General features: G+C 36.5%; 2 protein-coding genes across 3 annotated transcripts in view; one reads left to right on the top strand and one right to left on the bottom strand.

Moving 5' to 3' along the window:
* Positions 1-1,941: 1,941 nt before the first annotated feature.
* On the bottom strand, positions 1,942-3,218 carry LOC128549625 (uncharacterized protein K02A2.6-like). Its single transcript, XM_053526738.1, has 2 exons — positions 3,206-3,218; positions 1,942-2,753 (listed from the first exon to the last, which is right to left on the bottom strand). The coding sequence occupies exons 1-2, from the start codon at positions 3,216-3,218 to the stop codon at positions 1,942-1,944; spliced, it is 825 nt and encodes a 274-aa protein (XP_053382713.1).
* Positions 3,219-11,505: 8,287 nt separating this feature from the next.
* The window catches only part of LOC123564378 (piwi-like protein 1), a 29,006-nt gene continuing 15,331 nt past the window's right edge, over positions 11,506-25,180 (top strand). Inside the window, exons 1-12 of one of the 2 annotated variants that reach the window (XM_045357912.2) lie at positions 11,506-11,739; positions 17,515-17,623; positions 18,283-18,382; positions 18,908-18,977; positions 19,921-20,196; positions 20,413-20,608; positions 20,901-21,019; positions 21,437-21,517; positions 22,956-23,069; positions 24,399-24,587; positions 24,856-24,937; positions 25,052-25,150. In XM_045357912.2, the coding sequence (XP_045213847.1) occupies positions 17,516-17,623; positions 18,283-18,382; positions 18,908-18,977; positions 19,921-20,196; positions 20,413-20,608; positions 20,901-21,019; positions 21,437-21,517; positions 22,956-23,069; positions 24,399-24,587; positions 24,856-24,937; positions 25,052-25,150 (1,434 nt within the window). In that variant the 5' untranslated portion in view covers positions 11,506-11,739; position 17,515. The remainder of the gene's footprint in view (positions 11,740-17,514; positions 17,624-18,282; positions 18,383-18,907; positions 18,978-19,920; positions 20,197-20,412; positions 20,609-20,900; positions 21,020-21,436; positions 21,518-22,955; positions 23,070-24,398; positions 24,588-24,855; positions 24,938-25,051; positions 25,151-25,180) is intronic. The other variant, XM_045357911.2, reaches the window with a different exon arrangement.

A 25,180-nucleotide genomic window follows, 5' to 3' on the forward strand; every position in this document is an offset into this window, starting at 1 on the left:
AAATCAACTGTTGTGTGGTCATATCAGGCTGAAAAATCACTGGTCAAAGATTGACAAAAACTCATCAGAAATGTGTGACCATTGTAACACTGTTCTAGGGGGTCTTCGTTTCCTTCCTGATTTTCGCAGTGAGGTACCGTCGGCGTCGGAAGAGGATTTACGCTGGTCGCTGTCGTTAAATGAGTTTACAGGTTTGAAATGGGATATGTCATGGGTAATTGTACGATCATTGTGTTGAACTGTTACCATAGAACCTTTTCTCGAGATTACCTTACCGACTGAAGAGCTGAATGGTGTGTCAAGTTTATTCCTTGCATTTTGTTTCACAACCTTGTCTCCAGGTTTTATTGTTGAATACTTCGTTTTCCGTCGGATGTCGGCATATCGTTTATTTTTCATCTTTGCTTTAGTGTCTCTTTTTCTGACATACTTATCCTTTCTGAAAACTGAAAACTGGGGAAGTTTTGTTTTCATTTTTCTGTTAAACATTAGTTCATACGGAGATAGCCCAGTGCTTGGATGTGGGGTACTCCTATAGTTCATGAGGAAACTACTGATTTCAGTTTTAAAGTTCTTTCCTGATGCTGATGCGGTTTTCATGGTTTTAACTAAAGGCTTCATAAATGCTTCTGCTGTACCGTCTGCCATCGGATGGAGTGGTGTTATTTTCTATGTTTAAAACCAAAACGATCTGCAAAGTCCGAGAAGATTTGACTGTTGAATGGAGATCCATTGTCAGTTTTCGCGACACTTGGGATAGAGAACAAACTGAATAATTTCTCAAGATGTGGAATAACTGTTTGCGCAGAAAGACTATGGAGTTTTTCTACAACAGGATATCTGCTATATTCACATATGACTACCATGAAATATTCGCCTGACGGGAAAGGTCCACAAAAATCCACGGATACTCCGTCCCAAGGTTGTTTTGGTAACGGACTGGGTTTTATAGGCTCTTGTGTTGTTGAGGGAGAAGCGGACATGCACGGTATGCAGTTTTTACACATTTCATCTACACGTGTATCCATGTATGGAAACCAACATGTTTCTCTCAAAATTGCTTTGCAGCGAACACGACCCTGATGACCTTCGTGTGCTATCTTAACGACCTTTTGTTGCAGCGAATCAGGAATGCACAGTCGCGTGCCGCGCAATAAACATTTCCTTCATCGAGTGACACGACAGTTAGCTCTTCGCTCACAGTTTGATAACTCCTGAAGCTGTCATCTTGGTAACATAATTGTTTCGACCAACTGTTATTTGGTAACGCGTCCATTACGCACTTAATAACACAGTCTTTCTGAGTGGCAGTTGCGATGTCAGACATAGTTAATGAACTTGGCACTGACGTGTGAGCAATAAACCTGAGGTAATCTTCAGCAAAGCTTTCAATTGGCTGTTCTTTAACTGGATGTCTGGAGCAGTAGTCTGAGATCATTTGGCTTCCGGCGCGATATTTCACTTTGAAATTGTAAGTTGTCAATTTTAACCTCCATCTTTCAAGGCGCGCTGACTGAATTTGCTTGGTGTTATTGAATATTGATTCTAAACAACGATGATCACTGATTAATGTAAACTCTTTTCCAAACAAATAAAGGTGGAAATGCTGGCAACCAAAAACACAAGCCAATGCCTCACGCTCTGTTTGGCTGTAGCGTTGCTCTACGGGAGTAAGTGACCTACTTCCATATGACACGATTCGATTTTCTTGAACTAAGATCGCAGAAACACAAACAGGACTTCCATCAACCCACAGTTCTGTTTGTTTTGACGGGTCAAAGTATGCCATGACCTTGTTACTGACTAATGCATTCAGTTTCAGTTGATGAAACGCGTTTTCCTGCTGTGTTGTCCATTCAAATGGCTGATTTTGCTGTGTAAAGCGTCTGAGCGGTTCTGAGATTGTAGAGTAGTTTTCAATAAATCTTGACACGTAATTTGTCATTCCAAGGAAAGATCGAACCTCGCCCTGATTTTTCGGCTTTCAACGTTCTTGATAGCAGTGATTTTCTCAGGATCTGGTGATATTCCCGATTCAGAAAAGACATATCCGAAGAATTTTATTTTGCTTTTTCCAAATTCACATTTTTCTTTGTTGAGTGTCAGATTTCTGTCTTGTAGCCGTTGCAGAAGTGCTTCTAAGTTCGAGTCATGATGTATTTGCGTTTTCCCATGAATGATTATGTCATCTGAAATGTTCAGCACACCATTTAATCCATTTATTACTTGCCGTATTTCATTTTGGAAAATTTCTGGGGCTACACTTACACCGAAATTTAGCCGTTTGTACCTCCAAAGTCCAACATGGCTTGCGAACACGGTCATGTTTCTTGATTCCTCGGAAAGTTCGAGCTGATGGAACCCTTTGTAAAGGTCCACCTTTGAAAACACGGTGGAGCCATTTAGTTCCATTATTATGTCATCCACTGTAGGCACGACATGTCTTTCACGCTTTAATGCTAGATTCGCTTTTCTCATATCTACACAAATTCTGATATCATTCGGAGACTTGGGTTTCGGAGCAACGACCAAGTTCGAGACCCAGGGTGTCGCACCTGTGGCTTTTTCAATTACATCAAGTTTTTCAAGTTTCTCGAGCTCTTGTGCAACTTTATCACGGACGTGAAACGGAATGCGTCTAGCTGGCTGGGCGGTAGGTTTTACACTTTCGTCTATATGGAATTTGATTTGCTTATCCTTTAATTTTCCGAGCCCATTGAACACTGGTTTCTCCTCGTCGCCAATGTAATGTTCTGATTATATATATATGAACATTTCGGACCCTTAAATGGATTTGTATTATAAATGACTGACCCAAGACGGGATTGTTTAACACTACGTTTATTCACTACAGCTAATACAAGATAACTGATTTAACAGTACAATACAAACATGTATACGTTGTTAGAACCGGCACGCTATACGCTAGTGCGGTGCAGGAGGAAGGAGCTACATTTCATGAATGAGTGACCATTACAACAGCTGCGAGGAGATCTGTATTAATTGCTAGACAGATCAGTATAACAGACTTATATGACATGAAATTACAGAAACAAAACACAAAACATACATTCATAAAATGTAGCCAGGCAAGTTTATGCTTTAATGTCGACATAAATTCATTGTCTGCACTAACGTATACTGAATAAATTTTATATATATTATACACAGTTACATAACTTTTATCCTCCTAAAGTTTGGATACTCATTTCAGCCATATTTACACTGCATGGCTGACGTCACTGCGCCTGAGATGTAAATTGTAATCATTACAAATGCTTTGTACATGTACCAAAAAACGTTCCCAACGGATTTTCTTGGGGATTTCCTAACAGAAATATGCAGAATATAAGATTATTTCTCTGGTTGTAGGTGCAGTTGGGAATATCAGGCCTCGAGTGTAACTGTTTAGGCGGTAACGAGGCTCCATGCCGAGTTACCGCCTAAACAGTTACCCGATAGCCGGATATTTCCATCTGCACCCACAACCAGTGACAGAATCTTTTTCTTGCATACCGATTTCAAGAAATAATAATAAAAATAAAATCAATCGAACGGCTTTCTCTTTAGAACTATTTCTTATAGCAGTGTATTTAAACAAAGCGCGGGAAACCAACGCCCGTAAACAGGAAAGACGTCATGACGTACAATGTTTAGTTCCGGTTTTGTTTTATCAGTTGAAGCGTAACGTTATGGATTTTTGATAAAATAACGTGATTTGAATCGAGAAATTACTATCAGGAACCAATAGGAACTGTCAAGGTATTGAATTTTTATTCCGTTTTTTAAATAAAATATAAATTACTACATAAATCTTCTACATATATGTTGTTCCTAATACGTCATTTACAGCACGAGAGTCAGATGGATTTTTCCAGCACCGGTAAAATTACCGGAAATCCTCGTCTGGTATGCAAGAATAAGTTTGGACGTGACGGAGAGAGCGACAGTCAAAAGTTATCATGCTGTCCCGAAACGTTCTAATATTTGGACTAATTACCATAATTTTAATATGATCTGGTATTTTTCCACTAATGTTAGAGCCTTTCTCAGCGGGGAAAGATTTTATTTATATTGTGTTGTCTAACTTGTTGAAAATTGGGTAAGAGATTGGCATGCCCTAAACGCGTTTAAACTCAGTTTCCTTTATATAGGTTACAGACCGTTCCAAGGCGTTGCCCCAATTTTCAACTTGTTTTCTGTCTGTCTTGTATTTTGTGTTGCGTATGTTGTCTTGTTTGTTGTTAGCGTTTCTCCTCGCTCCCCTATCGCCCCCATCTTTTCCCCTTGCATTTGCACTCCTTTACTTTGGCATCCCCTCCCCTTTTACTTTGAGTAAGTTATAGTGCCAATTTAATTTTGGCTGCCGGTATCCTAGGGCGGTGCCCGATTGTTGTTTTTTGCTGCTTATGTGTGTGCGTTTGTGTGCTAGCATGTGCGTCTGTGTGTCTTGGGCGGTGCCCTACAGTGTTGTTATATCTTAATTGACTGTTTATTTATGTAAGTTAGATGTGTGTGTGTGTGTGTGTGCGTGCGTGCGTGCGTGCGTTTTATACACGAGTGTCTGCGCTGCAATGGTTTACGTTGTATGGTAACTGTAATTAAGGAAAGTAGCATTCCCTTTTGAATATTCATCATTGTTCCACTTTTCCCTTCAACCCTCCTCCCCCCCCCCCCCCCCCTTTGTCCCCCCCCCCCCCCCCCTTGTACCCCTACCCCTTCCTTCCCTTTTCTATTTTGCATAAAATTGAAATAATATACTAGCAACCCGTCTATAATATTTTTCCGTTACAGCTCCTTTTTTGTTGTGGGACAACTTTGCAAATGCGTGGCTAAGAGGCTGTGTTAGAGGTGATCAGTGCTTTCGAGAAATCTACCCTTACCTATTATCTTTTGCTATTCAATTTTTAACTGATGGATATATTCGAACACATATAAAACCCAGATATATCCGAACACATATAAAACCCAGATATATCCGAACACATAAAAACAATATGATAAGGCACGATATTTTTTAAGCCGGCAATATAACAATACATGTACAACATAAGTTCTGAATGAGCTTTTTAAACGACTACGGATAACAAATACAAAAAGATATAACAAATGTAAGAGCTGTAAATAAAATCGGTAACTTTAGTAATATCAATTACCAAAGAACAGTCTGCACAATTCGTAATATTGGTTTTAACTGTTTTTAAAATAGTGTCGCTCAAAGGCTCTACAGAGCTTATGTTCATTGTTTCATAATGCGACGGTAAATAGAATTTAACTTTACCTTTAACAAAATACGGATCACAATTAATAAGAAAACATTACTGGAAACAGATAAACGAAAAATAGTTTTTTTAGACATGGAACTTTCCATCAAAGATCAAGTTGACTATATTAGAGGAAAGGATGAAAATCAACGACTACATTGATTATGGTAGCCAAAACAGATAAGATAAGGGAAAAACGTGTTCAACATGACAGACAGTGACAATTAATACTCTTAATGAGTGACTTCCAGTAGGGAACAAATAAATACTTATTGAAATCTGGGATTAGATAGGGTTCTGTTGGGATGGCAACTAAGTTATGGGTGATATTATAAAGAATTTTCAGTCGTTGGTTAATAGGACACAGTTCAAGTCGTCTCAATTTTAATGTGATCAACATGTCAGTAACACTTGCACAACATGGTTCGGCCATAGTTGCGCATTGCCCATCGGACAGCCTTCTCTGTACAGACTCAATAGCGCTGGTGTATGGTGACCAGTCTGAGGAGCAGTTATCAAGCTCTGGCCTCACAAGTGTCGTGTATGTTAATGGTAGTGTGAATGAGTGAGCTTTAATGTTGCGTTTGAAGAAGTCTAGTGTTTGATTTGCCTTTTTGGTGATGCTAACTAGGTGTTTGTTCCATGATAAATCATTTGATATTGTCATTGAAAGATATTTTGCTGATGAGACTGTTTTCAGTGTACGTAGTGTTGTTCTGTATAAATTAAGCGTCTGTTTCAGCTTTTCTTTTTGTGATATGAATCACTTGGTATTTGTGTAAATAAAATTTCATGTTCAATAGTGATTCCCATCTCTGGCGCTGGTTTGTGTCATGTTTAATGTATTTGGAGTGTTTGTTTGTTTGTTTATTTTGGGTTTAACGCCGTTTTTCAACAGTATTTCAGTTATGTAACGGCGGGCAGTTAACATAACCAGTGTTCCAGTACAAACCTATTCTCCGCAAGTAATGGCCAACTTCCCCACATGAATCACAGGTGGAAGACAAATGATTTCAGACACAATGTCTTTTATCAAATCGTCACGGAGAACATACGCCTCGTCCGGGGATCGAACTCAAGACCCCGCGATCCGTAGATCTGCGCTCTGAGCAAAGCGGACGGGCTGTATTTGGAGTGTGTGTTTACTTTGAGAGAAAGATAGATTGCTGTATCGTCTGCAAAGAGACAGACTTTCAAATTGGAAGCATACACACGGCCATTTATGTATATATGAATAAAGTGTTATTTTATGTATATATGAATAAAGTGTTATGTGCTCATTTCTTCTTACCATGAAAAAAAAGATGTTATGTTAAAGATAATCTGTTTGAAAAACTAACAGTTTTAAGATAGCTGTCGAGCAATTTCTCAAAGAATAAAGCTAAACCTAAAAATAGAAACGTACAATGGCAGTGGTATGATTATTTTTTTCTAATAAAATTAACAAACTAAACCAAAAATGTTAACTGTTAAGTGTGGTTGATTCAACGTACAACTTCAAAGTCAGATATCACATTTCCTTCTGTTGCAACAAAACTGACCTACTTCATATACACGATGTAATCAATTCCTCTTTGGTAAAATATGATGTACATCTGTATATCCATTTTGCCAGTAGGCTGATCGCTTCCAAATTAGACGCCCAACACCACAAAAATGGAAATGTTGCAGGCTCAGTTTGATTGAGCCTGTTCATGGACATTTGGGGGAAATGCATGCTACCCTATACGCCCTCAAGACCCAAGTTTAGCAGAACTCAACATTTTACCTATCACAAGTGCTAAAATAAAATTGGAGACATCCACAGATGTGTTCATACCGCGGTGTACGGCGGTGTACATGGAACCTGCAATGATACACAGGAATACGATAGTATAAAAAGCGGCGAATGGTCCCGGGTAAGATAATAGGCTAACCCTAAACAAAAAACAATGGACAGAACAACTAGAGCTTAGAGAGGGACCTAAACTTGCGCAGGTCACAAGTCATCCAAATATAGTCGTATTTTTTCTTCCCTTTCCTCGTGTCCGTTCTCGATGACATGGTGTTTTCTTTCAATCTACTGTATTAAAGAATGCATTTGTTGCATTTTGTAGAAATCTTCTTGATCCTATCGCTTGCAAGATAAAAAAAATGCGCTTGAATAATTTAAAGTCCCGAAAAGTGACAGTGAAAGAAGCGAACAGGATTTGATTTTAGAGGGTTGTAGTTAACTTTATTTCGTTTGTAAAAAACTAACATCTTTTTTACTTAAGAGCGGACGTAGTGGTCCTGTGGTAACACTGTCTAAGTACGAAATCAAGAGTCGAGTGAACACAGTTGTCCAGCAGAAACCAGGGATACTGAGTCGAACTGAAATTAAATAGTCTAACATTGGTATAGCAATCCCGTGCATGGGTGCTTTGCATCTGGCACGCAAAAGAGCCAGGGAAGCTTCTGCAAGTGGGGCGTCTTCAGTATCTTCCAACTAGAATTAATAACATTCTTTTGGAGGAGTTGATCACATGGATTTCCGATGGCAACTAATGGCAACTATTAACTAAATTACCAAACAAAATCTTTTACTTTAGAGCGGATGTAGTTGTCCAGTGGAAACAAGGCTCCTGAGTTTGATCCCCGACTCATTCATCTAAAGGTAAAGATAGGTAAAAGATTATTTTATTTAATGTTGCTTTAAGAAACAATCAACATAAGCTCGGTAGAGCTTTCAGCGACCCTATTAAAAAGGTTATTTTAAGGACATCCTAAGTGGTGGAGGGGCGATCTGCTTTAACATATTTTTTTTCTCCACATTTCTTAAGAGTAAACATGATGTGTACCATACCAAAATGACGGTAAAATATTGAACTACACAATGATTTTATTCGATAACATTTTATGCATCATGATTCTTTTAAGATGACAAAATATGTAAAAGTCTATTGTTATCTTCAAACAGATTCAACTCTCACTGTTATTTCAAATGAGCCAAAATTTTGTGTGCAGTATGGGAGGCCCACAAACTACCAGTGTGTATCACAAGTTTCCCCTAAATTGCAAGAAAAAAAGAGTTACAGAAAATCAATTATTTTTGGCTATCTGTTTCCTCACCCCCCCCCCCCCCCCCCCCCCCCCCCCACCATCCCCACCATAAATTAAAAGTTATAAAATTCAAGATTGGGTTCATATATTAAAAAAAACCTGTAATACACTTTTATAGAACACCTTTCAAAGAAAGGAATAGATTCAGTTTTTATGCATTTCCTTCATAAATAAAGGAATTGAATCGCATCAAACACTTCACCAAGTTATGAATTTCTGTTCTGAGAAAACGAAGAAAATGTCTAATGAAAATTTAATTCTTTGACCCAACCTTCATCTAAGCATGAACTTCCCTTATTTTTCTGCCAACAAATCAGACTACTTCATTCTTCCATTCCATATATTAATAGGTCCACAATTTGAACTTTATTAATAATTATTCACAAATAATTAGCCACATCCACCAAGGCAGCCCATCAAAATCGGTTATATTTACCTGATGATAATCACCCATATGATTTCGATTACATCAAAGCAATATAACTCCCATTAACACTCCCTCTAGAGTCTTGGATGACCTGGTAATCCTTGAAATTCATCATATCATTTTTTGCATCTGATAGAGGAAACTATTGTAACATGTGTAAATGTTGAGTTCTACTCAACCCAGAGTTAATAAAGGGCATGGACGGTAGCATGCATTTCCACTACCGTCCATGAACAGGCTCAGTTAAACCGAGCCTGCAACATTTTCATTTTTGTCATGTCGTGGAGTTTCCACTTTTTCTATCAAATAAAAAACAAAAAATGTCCAAAAATGTCAATTGACCTAGAATATCCTTAAAACCAATTATATACCTTACCGCCAGCAATTTGCTACAACTCGATCATTTACAGCTGGGACGACTTAGGCAATCACGAAAAAGTACCTTGCTCAAGGACACACCGCAATGGCAGTAGCCAGAAATGAATCCGGAGCCATAACTTCTGTAGGAAAGCGTCTTAATAATTGGGCCTTTCGTCCCCTTGTATTTTACACCTGCCGCACTAGAGAATCAGGAAAGCTTCTAGAATCTGGAGAAGTCAGACATACGGGTTTCAGATGGCGACTATATATTAAAATAGGGTCGCTCAAAAGTTCTACAGAGCTCATGTGTAGATGTTTAATTATAGATGTAACAGCTATGGTCAAACAAGCAGTGTCACCCAAATGTTTAAACATCTCAACTGACAATCCCTTGAACAACGCCGCATCAAAAACTCCCTTATGATATTTTTTAAATAAAGTACTTGACCATAACCACCTCACACCTAGGCCTACTGAGAACCTGAACTACTTGATCCCACAATCTTATACGCAATACCATTCTAACTCTTTTTTTTCCAAGAACAATTCGTTCCTGAAATGGTCTTCCCCTACACATACAGTCCAGCTCCAGTTTGATTCTATTCACTGAGAGACTGGCAACTGTAACCTTCTAATCTATAACTATGATTTTAATCTTGGTATTACTTTTTACTTTGCACCTAATGAGCTAGCTCATCTTTTAACACTCTGTCTCACACAACCGCCTCCCAGTTATAATCAGAATTGACTGGTGGGCAGTATACAGTACAGGCACGTGTCCAGGTGGGGGGCCAGGGGGGCTGCCCCCCCCCCCCCCCCCAGCTGGCTGACTAGTTACGATTTTTATTACTATGGGACCCTCAATTAACAAATTTATACACCAGCGCAATTGGCTTGATTTGACAGCAATACACAGGCTAAAGAGCCATAAAACCGTGTCTGGTAGTGGAAATTAGCCCCAGGCATGTTACAGGTAAAAGTTTATCAGTACATGCTTCGTTGATCACTTGCTTTTTAAACGCGGTACTTGATTGGGTAGTGGAGAAACTATTATGTTTTTTACTCTTTGGAAGTTAAAATGATCATAACATTGTTGGTTTTGTTAAGTAAATCTTAAAATGAATCTGAAAATTGAAACATTATGATGGTTGTATTTTGTTTTTACATTAAGGCACATTCCCCAAATTTATTAAATTGATAGATATTTATCCTTTCTTATAATTTTACAACAATTATGAATTTGAAACTACTGTATCAATTTTACTGGGTCCAATAACCTTACTTAAAACCCTCATAGTTTTAAAAGTAGTTTCTCAGTAAATCTTACAAAACGCATCTAAAACTCGCTACTTATGAGGGGTTTTATACACAAAAATATGTGCTGTGATGTTATAGTTTGTACAGTTAAGAGTTCATTGTCATTTGAAATCTATGATGTTAATAGTAATTGTCATAATAGATCTACTTTGTTTTGTTGGAAATCTAAAAACATTTGGCCATTTTGCAAATAAATAAATCATCTTAAAACTTTTTTCATTATATTTGCTTAGAACGCAAGAAATGCAGAAAAAGTTCAAAAACTATTTTTGTGTTTTTATTTATTTTATTATTAATATTTATTTGTGAACTTAGTAAATCATTTTTCTACAAATCATGTCATTTTGTATATCAATTTTGAGCAGATTTTGATAACTTTCTTTTTAGTGAAATTACACATATTATTTATTTTTTTTTAATTAGAAAATTTTTTTATATAATATGATTGAAAGAAAAGGGTAGGATGAATGAAATTTTATTCATTTGATTAAAATGTAGTATAATTAATTATTGCTGACAATCATATAGTTTGTTTTATTATGATAAATAAAGTTGATTTTCAAACCACTAGCTTCTTTATTACTGGTGGCTGGTTATACATTGGACTGGTAGATATCAGAGCCAATACACTGAGACCTGGGTATCATACAGAAAAATGAAGTTCATACATTGTGTCTGTACAATCATACATACATTGAAAAGGCTTGATGAAATGATTAAAAAATACTTTTCCTTAAATATATAAATATATGATACATTCATGCATCCTTAAATGTGTTTCAGGTAGCAGGAAAATGCATCTTTTCATGTGCCATATTAAAAAATTTTCGACATAGGGAGGGGATACCCCTCCCGAACCCACCCCAGGTTGGGCCCCCCCCCCAGCAAAAAAAAATCCTGGACACGGGCCTGCAGTAGATGTAATTCTTTTCTCTGAAAATCTTATATTCTAGAAATGCCGTCGTTATTCTTTATGAAAAAAGTCTGGATTTCAGGGTTGCGGGATAAAAATTTCGTCGAGAAAAAATAGTTATTATGATATATCCATGTTTTTCATCCGGGCACTTCTGATAAATTGGAGGCGAAAAGGAAAATATCGTATGCTATTTAAAAAAAATGTTCCCTAAACTAGTTAATAGCGAAGCCAAAGGATTACATCTATAAATTGATTCATTGCTGCAATTAATCTTTCAGCTATCGTTAATTTTGAAAAAGAAACGGAAACTGGTTCAACGACAGGCGTGATTTCTGACGGTAAGGAATGTTTTGAAGTGCGAGTCCGAGGTTCTCGTAAGTTGCTCCACACTTTCAGACAGTGGATGTTGTTGTGTTAATTGTATAAAACCTGTGTTTAGTTAAACATTTTTCAGTTTTATTAAAGTTTAGTTACCGGAGTGGAAGTTGTATGTTCGAAATACAGAACCTGACAAATTTCCATCGAATTACCAGTTTTCAAACCCCTACAGAATTTGGGGAAATTACTTAAATTTAATGCATGAACTTTACAGGACATGATAAAATTGTTACCAAGTCGAGTGATGACTTGAGACATTGAGCGGATAGCTAACTAATTTTTCCTGCATTCCAATTCTAAGAAATGAAATTTAGTAGTTTTTTTCTGTATATCAGACAGAAAATGGCATTTTGTTTTTCCAAAATACTCTGCTTTTAAAAGAAATTATAACACCAGACTTTCGGAAAGTTGTCGGTATGACAGACATAACCAGAAAATTTGGAGGTGGTCTGCTGTTTCTTAATCCAGGTGCTGTCTGTCTGACCGGCATTTATCGTACCAAGACGAGAACCACAAAATCTCAGACAAAACATCAAAATCGTGTCACTAGCGTAGTATGTCGAGAAAGAAACTTAACTTACAGCCTGACAATCGTAGTGAAAAGAAAAGATGTACGAAAATAATATGGTTGACCGAACATTTAACGAAAAATGGACTAAATGGTCTCTCAGTTCAGGGATTTTTTTACCAAGAAGGGAAGGGGCCCAAGAATGTGATTTGGGGGGAAAAATAACTCGGTATTTGGGCAAAGGGGATGTTAAAACCTGATGTAAAGTCTTGCATAAATCAAGCACGTGAGTTAAGGAAATTCTGTATTTCATTGACTTTTTATTTTTGCACTGACTGGAAATGAAATGAAATCCATACGTCACACCGGTAATTTTCCATTTTGCACTCGTGCTACCTAGTTTTAGTTGCAGGGAATTCCGTTTACACAGATTTTGTTACTGTGCGTATTGATGTTTTAATTTTAGCAATTTTTATGATTAAAGAAATAGATTAAAACAAAACAACTGAAGTTCCAGTATGCTAATAAAAGCCTTGTATAATTAGTTGTCAATCGAAATTTGCAACTTTAAGCAGAAATACATGCATTTTCCCGATGCATACAGGCCTCGATCTTGACGGTAGCCCGAGGCTACCAGTTTTTCAGACGGACTACCGAATTTCCCAAGCTGGGTAGTCCGTCGGGCTACTAAGTTTTCAAACTTGTTAATAATAAAAGCGTGAAATTTCACCGATTTATCTGATATTTCCAGTCCGCATAACACGAAAATTACCTGGATTGACTAGAATTTACCCGCGAATCGTAAAGATATCAAAACGTCATGCCAGTAATTTTCCATTCCACGAGCACGTGCGACCTGTCGTATAGCCGCTACTTAAATGTTTATCGACACGTACACAAAAAACGCTTGTAGTGCATTAATTTTTTGATATAATCGCTTCAAATTTTCAGCCCCGCTTTAGAAGTAATACAGTTTGAATTTTATAACGATCTTAATAAGATGTCGACAGAAATGTAGGCAAAATTTTATAAAAACGATCGAAGTTTCATACAATTATTTGTAAAATTTCAAACACCGCGATCTTAATTATTTATTTATTTCTAAAAGTAAATAAATAATACATACTATGGTCATAAAATTCAGACTTCTGACAAGAAAGTACTAAAAACAGAATTAAAAATCTTAAATAATTAAAAAGCGGCAGCAATTTAAATACATGGAGTAAAATGATTTTTTGGCAAACAGATTTCTGCAAGTGCGGATGAATAGGTAACGGGACCTCGTGAACGTAAATAATATTGTTTGACACATTTACCTGTCAGTTTATACGGGATATTGCACATTCGCTTGAAAAAAAAATAAAGAAGAAACCTTTTTTACTGATTTCTTCTCAGCAGTTTAAAGAACCGAGGCTGTACGATCAGACAGTGATGTGTCACATGGCGCGAAAACATGACGTAATGCCATGACAATCTCGGGCAATTATACCGCTTTGATCTCCACTTCAGATACCGTGATGCCGACACACTTCTTTTAGCTCTTTGAGAGTGTTTTAATTGATAATGAAAACAAGGCCAATTACTTGTTTAACAACAGAATAATTACCGATAATTGATGGGTTTTTTTTCCGCTTTAAACACGGGTGGGTTGATGATGATTATGGACATATTATTTTGTCCACGTCGCCCTGGACTGTGATAATAGGCTACATTTACTTGATAATAGTGCTTAAAAAAAGAACATACCGACCTACCGACCCTACTTTTTTTGGCCACCAGAAACACAACATTTTTGGGGGTGGGTGGAGTGGGAGTGGGGGCTAACCAGCCAGATCCATTATTGCAGTTAAATTTGAACAGCTGCACTATATTTTAAAGGCCCTGACTAAAAAGTAAGTTTTAGAAGGGTAGTGCAAATTTGAACCCCATGCCTGGCATATAACTAGATACTGGTATATGTCTTACTTTTTTTCTACAGTTTTCTCCCATAATTTCTGTCTGCTAGTTACTGGAATATTGCAACATGTTATCCACTTACGTTTGCTTAGCCTGCCCACGGATAGTGTGGGTAGTTTAGTTGCCTACACTTTAAATAACTGAATGTTGAATCAAGCATAAACTAAAATACATCATATTTTTTAAACAAAATGATTTCGGGCAATTAAAAATGTTTTCGGGCAAGTGGTTTTCTTAACTTACTTGCCTGAAATGACAAGTGCTGAAAAAAAATTAAGGCGAAGACTGTAATATATTTTTCTCTTTTCCAAAACTGGACTACCAGAAACCTGATCGGGCTACTTGATTTCACAAGTTGGTAGCCCTACTGGCTACCAGCAAAAGTAGGTTAAGATCGAGGCCTGGCATAGCTCTGAAATATAGACTGATACATCTGTTAGATAAAAAGATTGTGCTATAAATTGTTTCTTTAACAGAGTTCAAATTTTTACAGGAGCCCAGGTTATAATTTGTTGATTTAACCAAATTAATAGCTCCTCCTAAAAGATTCTCACAGATAAGAATTGTACAGATTACATGCATGTGATAAAAGATTTGGCCAAGTATTAATGGGAGTGAAACGAATACAATATATAAAGTCGAAAGGGTATGTTATTGGTTATTGTCAAACTTCTGACTTGCTTGTGTACTGTCAAAAGTTTGAAAGGTGTCAGTGTGGAAGACAGTTTGTCAAAAATTAAATTGCTTATCCAGCGACTATTTCAACTGTTAACTATTAAAGAAAAAAAAAATATGATCCAGAAACTTTGGACAGTTTATAGATGCATAGTAACACAACTAGATTTTTCCAGTCTCACACTAATCTATTTATACAGACATAGCTATACCATATACATTAATAAGACCTACATTGCCTATTCTTTTTGGTCATGTTACCTAAAACAATTATTTTGGACACGTTATTTTGCAGCTTTGATGTTATAGGTCCTGCTAGCTCCAGTGCACATCATGTATTGATCCTTCTTTATAATTTTTATTGCAATACATATATCCATTTTTTCCATTCAATACACAGCCCTAGTTATGGCCCTTTATTATTTTTTCTTCATATGTATGTATGGAAAAACTTTGTGAGCGCTATCAGCCCTTTTTTAGCCGATTTTGGGGCCGAAATTCGGCCCCATTCCCCAGGCAAAATAATATACTTTTATCCCCAACTGCACTAAAAATTCCCCAAATGCAAGTCGTTTTTATCAGCGAAAATTTCCACCGCCGATGGATTAATAGGTTTGAATGTATATGCGTTCAAAACACAGCTTCAAGAAACGCCGCAATCGGAACATCTCAGATATTACCGTTAGTGTCGGTCATCGGGAATTTCACTTTCCAGAATTTCTGATTCGCGGATATATTTATCTAATAACAAGCCGATTCGCGGAAGCAATGAACAAAAATCTGAAACGGCTTACAAACAATTTGCGTGCGTAAACATTTCGGTCCGCCCAGTTCCGCTCGCGTTAGTTAAATTTCAGTGAAGAATCAAAGTGCTAATCATACCTTTAGGTGGTATTTTCGCTATACAGTTATATGTATGAAATAGATTGTAAATTGAGATTTATATATAATGCAATTAAAAGCATTTAAAAAGCTTTTTAAAAGTCATAAAATAAAAAAGGACAACTCTATTTTTGATAAATGACCTTATATTAAGTTTGAAATACAAAGGCTAAAAATAAAGAACTAAATATCAATGCTTTATAAACATCTAAGTAGTGAAAAATGCCCATTAAAGGGAGATAATTCAAAAATTGCAAACTATTAAAGGAATAATTTCATACATTGAGCAATTACTTTAGCTTTGACATGAAAGTGTTCTTGAAAAATGATTTAAACATTTTAATGAGAAGATTAAAAACTATTTTTGATTCAGTGTGATATTAGGATGAAATGGTTCAAGGGCAAATTGCTTGGTTAAAGTATAAAATGAAATAGAGATTTAAAAAAAATAATGGCTTCTAATTCTGGCACTTTAGGGTATGAAATGGTCCAAAGATTTTGCAACTGGCTCAAGTCATGGCTTAAAGTGTGAAAGAGCCAGGGGAGGCCTTGATCTTACTCAATCTGTGTTGTTTTTTTAATATATATATATATATATATATAAAATTCCCCAGTTTGGTATTTTACGACGCAAATTTCCCCTTTTGAAAGGACCCGCCACCCTTCCCCAAAACCATAAAAAAAGGGCTGGCTATTTCTCAGTTGTTGTATGCAAGACTTTATTGAACCTTCTTATTATTACCATCGGTACCAAGTGTAGTTTTGCATATGTGAAACACTTTCTATTTGAATGATTTTTCACGAAGTTATGGCCCTTTATTTGTTTCAGATATGAATAGAGTTGCATTGAAAAAAACTTCAAGGAATTTCTAACGTATTTCATTTACTGTTTAGTATACATAGGGATTTTCCCACCTGTCTCACGGGGCTGAATATCAGCTCTATTCCCAATGCCAAATATTCTCCCTTTTTTTCCAGTTTGGAGCAAACAATTACCAATCCAAAGAAAAAATTACCAATTGGAATCAATTTTCAATTATTCAAAGAAAATTTTTGCATCATTAATGAAATCACACAAAATTTTGAAGAAACCAACTTAATTCTAATTTAGTTATATGACCATCTGCACCTCTGCAAAAATTAAAAACATGATTGTGCCAGAAAATGATATGTTTTGTTATTAAAAACCCCTTAAAAGGCTGTGTAAACAAGTTTCAAAATGACAGATGAAGAGATATTTTATTTTTGCAAGGTCCGTTTTATCAGCATCTTGGAAAAAAATCATGAAAAATAACTTCTCTATATTTCAATAGGGTATACTTTAAATTTGTAATTCATTTGAATGTCTACCAGTAATTTGGCAGTTAAACTTGAAAATAAAGTTTCAAACTATTATCATTATATTTTAAACACTCTTAATTTACTTGCATTTGTCGATACTTTTTTCCAAATTTTTTAAGATATTGCCATAAAATTTAACCACTTGTACAGTTTTGAACATGTATCTCAAAATCTACTTTCAGTGACCTTGATTTTGACCTACTTTCTTCTTTTTAAGGTACAGCAATGAAATTTGGAGATCTTGTACAGTTTTGCCCAACATTTTTTTGTGCATCTTTGTACATTTTCTCCCTGTACAATATACAAATGCAGTGTATCATATTTTCAATACCCCAGTTCCTGTGACAATAAGCTGCTGTCTGGGGGTATTCATCACCATTAGTGATAGTTCTTGTTTATTTTGTTTCAGGATGGCGTCTGGCGGGTATGGTAGAGGTGGGCGAGGGGCAGCTTTGCTGCAGGCACTCAGCCAGCCTCCCAGGAAACCTGGGGATAATGGACAAGATACTACTGAAGAGGTACAAAATGCTTCAGAACCAAGAACCAACTTCATTCCTGTCCATTTTCTCAATAAGTTTATCATTATATGAATACAGTTCTAGGAAGTTACTGAACAAACAGAAATGAATATATATTATACCAATGCTCAAGTGGCTATCAGTTGCGTCAATCATAAAATAACAGGAATAGATTTTCTGTTGATCTTTAAGCTGTTGCTACTAGTAGTCTTTAATATGTAAGCTGTTGCTGCTAGCAGTTGGAAGGTCTTTATCAGTGGTTTTGGAGGCCGTGACTGATTAGCAGTTCATGCATTGACTTAAAAAAATGCCCATATAATTTTCATAGAGTGCAACAGTTGTTCAAAAGTAATTGTTCCATAGCAGTTTTCGGGCAGACTTTTGCATATATCTCTTATACATGAGATGGTTGTGTTAAAAAATGGTTAGGTTGTAAGTAATTGCTGCTATGAATATGATCAACAATTTGCTTTGCTTAACAACTGTGTTAAAAAAAATTAATTTTAGTAAGAAGACAAAGAGCCATAGTACTGTACTGTATTGACTCTAGTTTGGCTGTCATCGGATTGGAGTTGACATCCAAAGGCTATGTTCTTTTTTCACTTGACCTGCTAGACTGATCAATTTGTAACCTACTTAAACAACTTCTTTTTCTATAGAAGAGCCAGCCTACAAGTGCACCAGCTCCAGCACCAATGGGTAGAGGTGCCCTTCTTGCAAGTGTTCTAAGCCAGACTCAGTCCCAGCAACCCACTCCAGGTATTGTAACATGCTCATAGTAGACTATAAGGATCTAACATGCCTGTCTGTGTAAGACATAGTTTTCCTTACCCGAGGGACAGTGTGCAATGTGGAGAAATATACCAAACATGTTTGGAAAGATTTTAGTAAAACTTACTGGAAATGTTAACTGCTGTATAGGTTAATGCAGTCCACAGAATGCTTTAGGAAGATAAGATTTTGAAACAATTATGAACAGTAGAAATTTAGATAGATTCTGTGGTTACAATGGTGTATTGTGTTTAATTATTCCATGCAAGTCAAACATGATAATTTTAACATCCAACAGGAAGCAGTTTACGTTATTTAGTGACAAGTTTCCCATTCAGGAAGTAAGAAAAAAACCCAATGGTTGTCTTCCCAAACTGAATGTTTCCCCTATCAATTTATTAGTTTTGGATATATTCACATGGAATCATTTAAGTAAAGGTTAAAGAAAACTAATGTCAAATTGAAGATTAGCTTTTGGTCTTAAGTCTTTAATGCTGTCAATATTTGTTCTAGGTGGAGATGCACCAGCTGTACCAAGACCAATGGGACGAGGGCTGGCATCAATGCAGGCTTTGCTGAAAGCGTGAGTATTTTCATGGTTTAGGATACATTTCACATAGTCATTTATAGCCTACTTTTCAAGGAAATTTGCCTCTGTGGCATCAGTTATCTGGCTTGAAAAAATAGGTCTGTTGTTGAAAAAACAGGTCGTTTGTGTGCACATATAGAGGTATTTAGCCTAATTGCTTTTAAAGGTGTACATTTAATTATGTCTCCCACCACACAGCGGTGTGGGAGATACTGATTTACTCCTCTGTGTGTGTTTGTGTCACTAATCTTGTCCGCACTCTTACGTGTAACATTTCTCATCCGATCTTCACCAAACTTGAACAAAATGTGGTTGACCATAAGACCTCGGCCAAGTTCGATAACTAGTAAAATCGGTCCAGGCACTTAAGAGTTATGGCCCTTGAATTACCGAAAATCAACCTTTTTACTCTTGTCCGCGCTCTAAGTTGAACATTTCTCATCCGACCTTCACCAAACTTGAACAAAATGTGTTTGACCATAAGTCCTCAGACAGGTTTGATAACTAGCCAAATCGGCCCAGACACTTCAGAATTATGGCCCTTGATTTACCGAAAATCGACCTTTTTACTCTTGTCCGCGCTCTAAGTGGAATATTTCTCATCCGATCTTCACAAGTCTTGAACCAAATGTTTTTGGTTATAACTCCTCGGCCAAGTTCATTAACAAGCCAAATCGCCTGAGGCACTTCTGAATTATGGCCCTTGAATTACCCAAAATCAGCCTTTTTACTCTTTAAAGGTATATTTGTAGTGAGTAAATGAGTATATAAAGACTGACTTAATATTTAGTAATTAGGCAGTTGTGGGAGACATGCGCTTTTCTTAAAAGCAGCCCTGGTTTAGAGTTACTGCCTGTCTTGTAAAGAGAAACACAGAGATATGAAAAAATGTTTACGTCTAGTTAGATGGAACAGTTTCTGCTTTTGTAATTTGTAGATCTGGACAGTCATTGCCTCAGACAACTGCTAGAGGTGCAGCATTTATCACACAGCAAGCAGAGACTCGGGTTGCACCACATCCTCCGAGTCCCCCAAAGAAGCCGGTCACACCACCCACACAGCATTCTCCTGTAAGACCTCAGGGATCACCTCAAGTGGGGATGGGGCCTCAGGCAGCAAGCGGAGATGCTTCTGCTCCACCCAGCAGAGGACTGGCTAGAATGTCGTTAGATAGAAAGCCAGTGGTACATAATTCTGGCGAAATCGGAGAGCCGTAAGTTTGTTGATAAGCTTTACAATAGTGTATATTACCACTGTACTGCAACACAATTAAAATCTTCAAGAATTTATGTAATTGACCAATTTTACCCGGAAAATTATCTATACAACCATGAACTTGAAACCTTAACATTAAGTTGTGCTTTCTGCTTCCTTCTGGTTAAAGTAATATTTTGTTTTTAAAATTATATTGACTTTACTCTCAATCCAGGCTGAGACTGTCTGCAAACTATATAAGAATACAGTGCAGGAACAAAGGTGTTTACCAGTACCATGTAGATTTCCGTCCAAATATCGACAGTAAAGGAATGCGTATCAGGTTTATAAATGAACACAGAGACGTGATTGGCTTCACTAAAGCATTTGACGGTTCCATTCTGTATTTACCCATCAAGTTGGAGCAACAGGTATGATATATTTTATATCAAGGCATTGTGGATAATCAAACTTAAAACAAATGGAGAAATGAATGCATGTTTACAAGGAGGTAATAATGGATTTTTGACGTATCTAAAAAGTATTTTTTCTGGAGTCCTGAAACTTCAGTATGTGAAGTTGTGCACATAGGGTTTTATATGGGATTGCACACCCGCCTCCTCACACAAAAGTTTATAAGAGATGCAGAAATTCAATTATAAAACGATTTATCTTTCTGCATGATTGTAATAGTATGAGTGTAAACTTTTTATTATATGACAGGAAACAGTGCTACACAGTGAACGACCAACAGATCAGGCAAAAATTACTATTGTGATAAAACTAGTGAAAGTCCTGCCACCAGAATCCTGCCAACAACTTTACAACATTGTATTCAGAAGGTTGGTTTGTTTCATGGGTTTAATACTATTTTTCAATTATTTCTAATTTCTAAAGAATAACATCTAAAAAAAAGTAAAATAGATTTAAAGGGAAAAGGAGACCAATATTTTGCATTCATTTTCTCCCATCAAAATAAAATTATAAGCTCTTTTTCTCTTGGTATTTAGTTGAATTTCTATATGTTATAATCATTTAAGTCAGAATCATACTTTCAGCAAGAAGTGGGCAAGCTGGTCTCAGACTTGGAAGTTCAAGCACCTCTGTGACTGGTTGGACCGCACCTTAATATTTGAAACAAGTATTTTTCCAGGAAAGAACTGTAGAATGATTTTAAAAAGCTCATAGCTTATGATTTAACTAGGCTTATATAGCTTGGACTATTAGAATTTGATGATGTTTTCATGTTTATATTATAGAATAATGACAATCCTGGAGATGGTGCAGGTTGGCAGATACTATTACAATCCTCATACACCATCAAGTGTACCACAGCACAAGTAAGTTAAAGGGCTTGCAAAATAGAATGAACAATTGTTTTAATAAGCTTATTTTTTGTCCGAATGTAAGTATGTCTGTATCTCTTGAATTATGATGTAAATGTTCAAAGGCAATGCTAATTCTCAGGGAGCCGCCATATGACCTAAAATTGTGTCGGTGTGATGTTAAACCCAACAAAATAAATAAAATAAATTCTCAGGGAGAATTTAAGGGACTTACTGTAGGAAAGGGATTTGGAGACATTCAACACCTTTAGAAAAACATGTCTTGGGTAGAGAAATTTTTTACCTCTGTCTTTCTCTCAGTTCTGGTTACAGATTTTGTAGCTCCAAAAAGTTACTGAACTGATTGAGATTATTTAAAAAACTTGGAATGTTAAATTGAATGGTCTTGATATCTGTTCAGTCTAGTATCTTACAAAACTACTATGCTGTAGAAGGTAGAATTATGCCAGGAGTATATACCACTTTCATTTTTATGCCCCCAAAGGGAGGCATATAGTTTTTGAACAGTCTGTCGGTCTGTCCGCAATTTTCGTGTCCGGTCCATATCTTTGTCATCCATGGATGGATTTTCAAATAACTTTGCATGAATGTGTACCACAGTAAGACGACGTGTCGCATGCAAGACCCCGGTCCGTAGCCCAAAGGTCAAGGTCACACTTAGACGTTAAAGGTCATTTTTCATGATAGTGCATTCGTGTCCGGTCCATATCTTTGTCGTCCATGAATGGATTTTCAAATAACTTGGCGTGAATGTGTACCACAGTAAGACGACGTGTCGCGCGCAAGACCCAGGTCCGTAGCTCAAAAATCAAGGTCACACTTAGACGTTAAAGGTCATATTTCATGATAGTGCAATGATGGGCATGTCTGGTCCATATCTTTGTCATTCATGCATGGATTTTAAAATAACTACGCATGAATGTGTGGCACAGTAAGACGACTTGTTGCGTGCAAGACCCAGGTCCGTAGGTCAAAGGTCCTAAACTCTAACATCGGCCATAACTATTCATTCAAAGTGCCATCGGGGGCATGTGTCATCCTATGGAGACAGCTCTTGTTAGTTAAATAATTTGTACCTCGTGTAGGCTTTCAAAATCAGTTCTTCAAAGCAACTCAAGGCTTTTGATGAATTACTGTCTTGACTGATATTAAATAAAAGGCACAACAGTATCATATTCAACTCTCAAACTGGAGATTTCAGCCAGTATTTATGGGAATGTCAGTACTCATACTTTTGTTACACAGTTAGTGCGATTTGGGCAGAGCTGAGCTTTTCCTTTGGTAAGTTTTCACTCTGTCAGTCTGATATACTGATTGCTGTAGTTGTTCTTACGTTAAAGTTTACTATATTAAAGTTGATAGAAGTTTGTTGAAGCACAATGTAAATTTGTACTAGCCCATATATATTTAATACTAACAATATATGTTTCAGGTTGGAGGTGTGGCCAGGATATATCACTGCAGTTGCAGAGCAAGAGGGAGGACTGATGTTGTTGGCTGATGCCTCACATAGAGTGCTGCGTACTGAAACTGTTCTTGATGTCATGTAAGGGAACTGGTTATATGTTTTCACTTACACACAAATGCAAGATATGCTTCAAGTTATATTTTGTTCACACATGAAGAGATTTACAACATATTTCCTAGTTAGCATAGGTCTTGAAAGAAAACAATAGATTGATATATATGTTGCTCATAGTGCTCTAATTTAGCACAAGCAAACTGGCAAGATGTTAGTGGGAATTGAAAGGTGCTGGTATTTCTTTTGCCACAGCAAAAATGAGATGTGTTTTTTTTTTGTGTTGTTTTTGTTTTCCTTATATAAGTGACTAATTACAGTGGAAAACAGGATCATTTTGTCTCGGCTTCTATTAGAATATTTCCAAAATGAACAACTTAAAAGGTGTCAGAACTTGAGAAAACAAAACATTATCAAAAGCAATATTGTTTACTTGCAATCCAAAAACTCTTCAGTAATTCACATTAATGTGTGCTCACTCAGTAGGTAGACGTTGGTCTACAGATCGCGGGGTTGTGAGTTCGATCCTCGGGCGGGGCGTATGTTCTCCGTAACTATTTGATAAATGACATTGTGTCTGAAATCATTAGTCCTCCACCTCTGATTCATGTGGGGAAGTTGGCAGTTACTTGCGGAGAACAGGTTTGTACTGGTACAGAATACAGGAACACTGGTTAAGCTAACTGCCCGCCGTTACATAACTGAAATGCTGTTGAAAAACTGCGTTAAACCCAAAACAAACAAACAAAATAATGTGTGCTCAAACTTCCATTATAATTACATAACTGGAAGAATCAGTGTCTGACTTTACTGGCAGTAGAAAAAACTTTTTATTCTAAACACTAAAAATCAATCCCAAAAAGCTTGCAATGAAATAAGAAAAAAATGTCAGATACAGTATTTTGGTTTACTTAAAAGTAAAAATTCAGAATTGACCATTAACTTAGTGTGAACTTTCTGATTAGAATCAGTACCAAACTGCTGCTGGCAGTGTATGGTAGATTTCAGGTCATGTTTCCTGTAGGTTTTCATGTATATAAATTTTCTTTAAGAAAAGCCGTTGACGAAAACAGCAAGTAAAATTTTTAATTTCTTGCACTCACAAAACTTCAAGAATACAGAAAAGGTTATTTAGTCTGGCTCACCCAATGCTTGAAGTGAACATTGTTGAATAAGTAGAAGTCTTTTCTGCTTTAACATTACATTCTTTTGAACTTTGTTTAAAAAAACAGCAACCTAAAAAATCATTTGGTAGTTAGAATAGCAGAAAGATTTATGAAAACTCAGTTTCATTGCTTAGGTAAGTTGAAACGTTGAAATAATTGTTTGAAATGTAGTTACTGCATCTGTTTTCAGGACAAATATTGTAAATAAGAATGCTCAGGGTTTCCGTGATGAAGTGATTCGAACTCTGGTTGGTACAGTTGTATTAACACGATACAACAACAAGACATACAGAGTTGATGATATTGTGTGGGACAAAACACCCAGACAAACATTCTCCACACATTCCGGAGGAGAGATGTCATTCCTTGACTATTATAAGTAGGCTTTTGATATCAGATTTTTTATGTAAAATATTTTTCCTAATATACCTGTTTAAAATATTTCTATGTAGTAAAAACTCTCTAAAGAAGAGAAATGCTTGAGAGAAAAATTATAACAATGGCAGAAAACATATTTCAAAATTTATAGACATTTTCATTTTAAATGAACTGTTGAAATTTTGATAAAAATAAATCTTAAGGTTAGTTTAACTGATCAGTGAATCTTAAATATCATGTTTCTATTTCTGTTGTGTTTGTATTTTAAGGAAGAACTATAACCTCACAATTCACGACCATGAGCAGCCATTGCTGTTGCACAGGCCAAAGAAGAGATTGGAACAGGGTGGGGTAGGTATTCATATGGTTATATTTCTGTATTTCCTTACATTTTCACTTTGAATTTTCTTTGATATCTTGTCACTGCATCAGTAGTTACATAAAATGCCTTTATTGTATTTTCAGCAACCTAGGAAGCAGCCTGAAGTAATTTGTTTGATTCCCGAGTTGTGTTACATGTCTGGCCTCACAGATGCCTTAAGGCAAGACTTCAGAGTCATGAAGGTATACAGTATTCTCTAACAAAGAATTGTC

The sequence above is a fragment of the Mercenaria mercenaria genome, chromosome 2 (genome assembly GCF_021730395.1).
Source record: "Mercenaria mercenaria strain notata chromosome 2, MADL_Memer_1, whole genome shotgun sequence".
Lineage (NCBI taxonomy): Eukaryota > Metazoa > Mollusca > Bivalvia > Venerida > Veneridae > Mercenaria > Mercenaria mercenaria.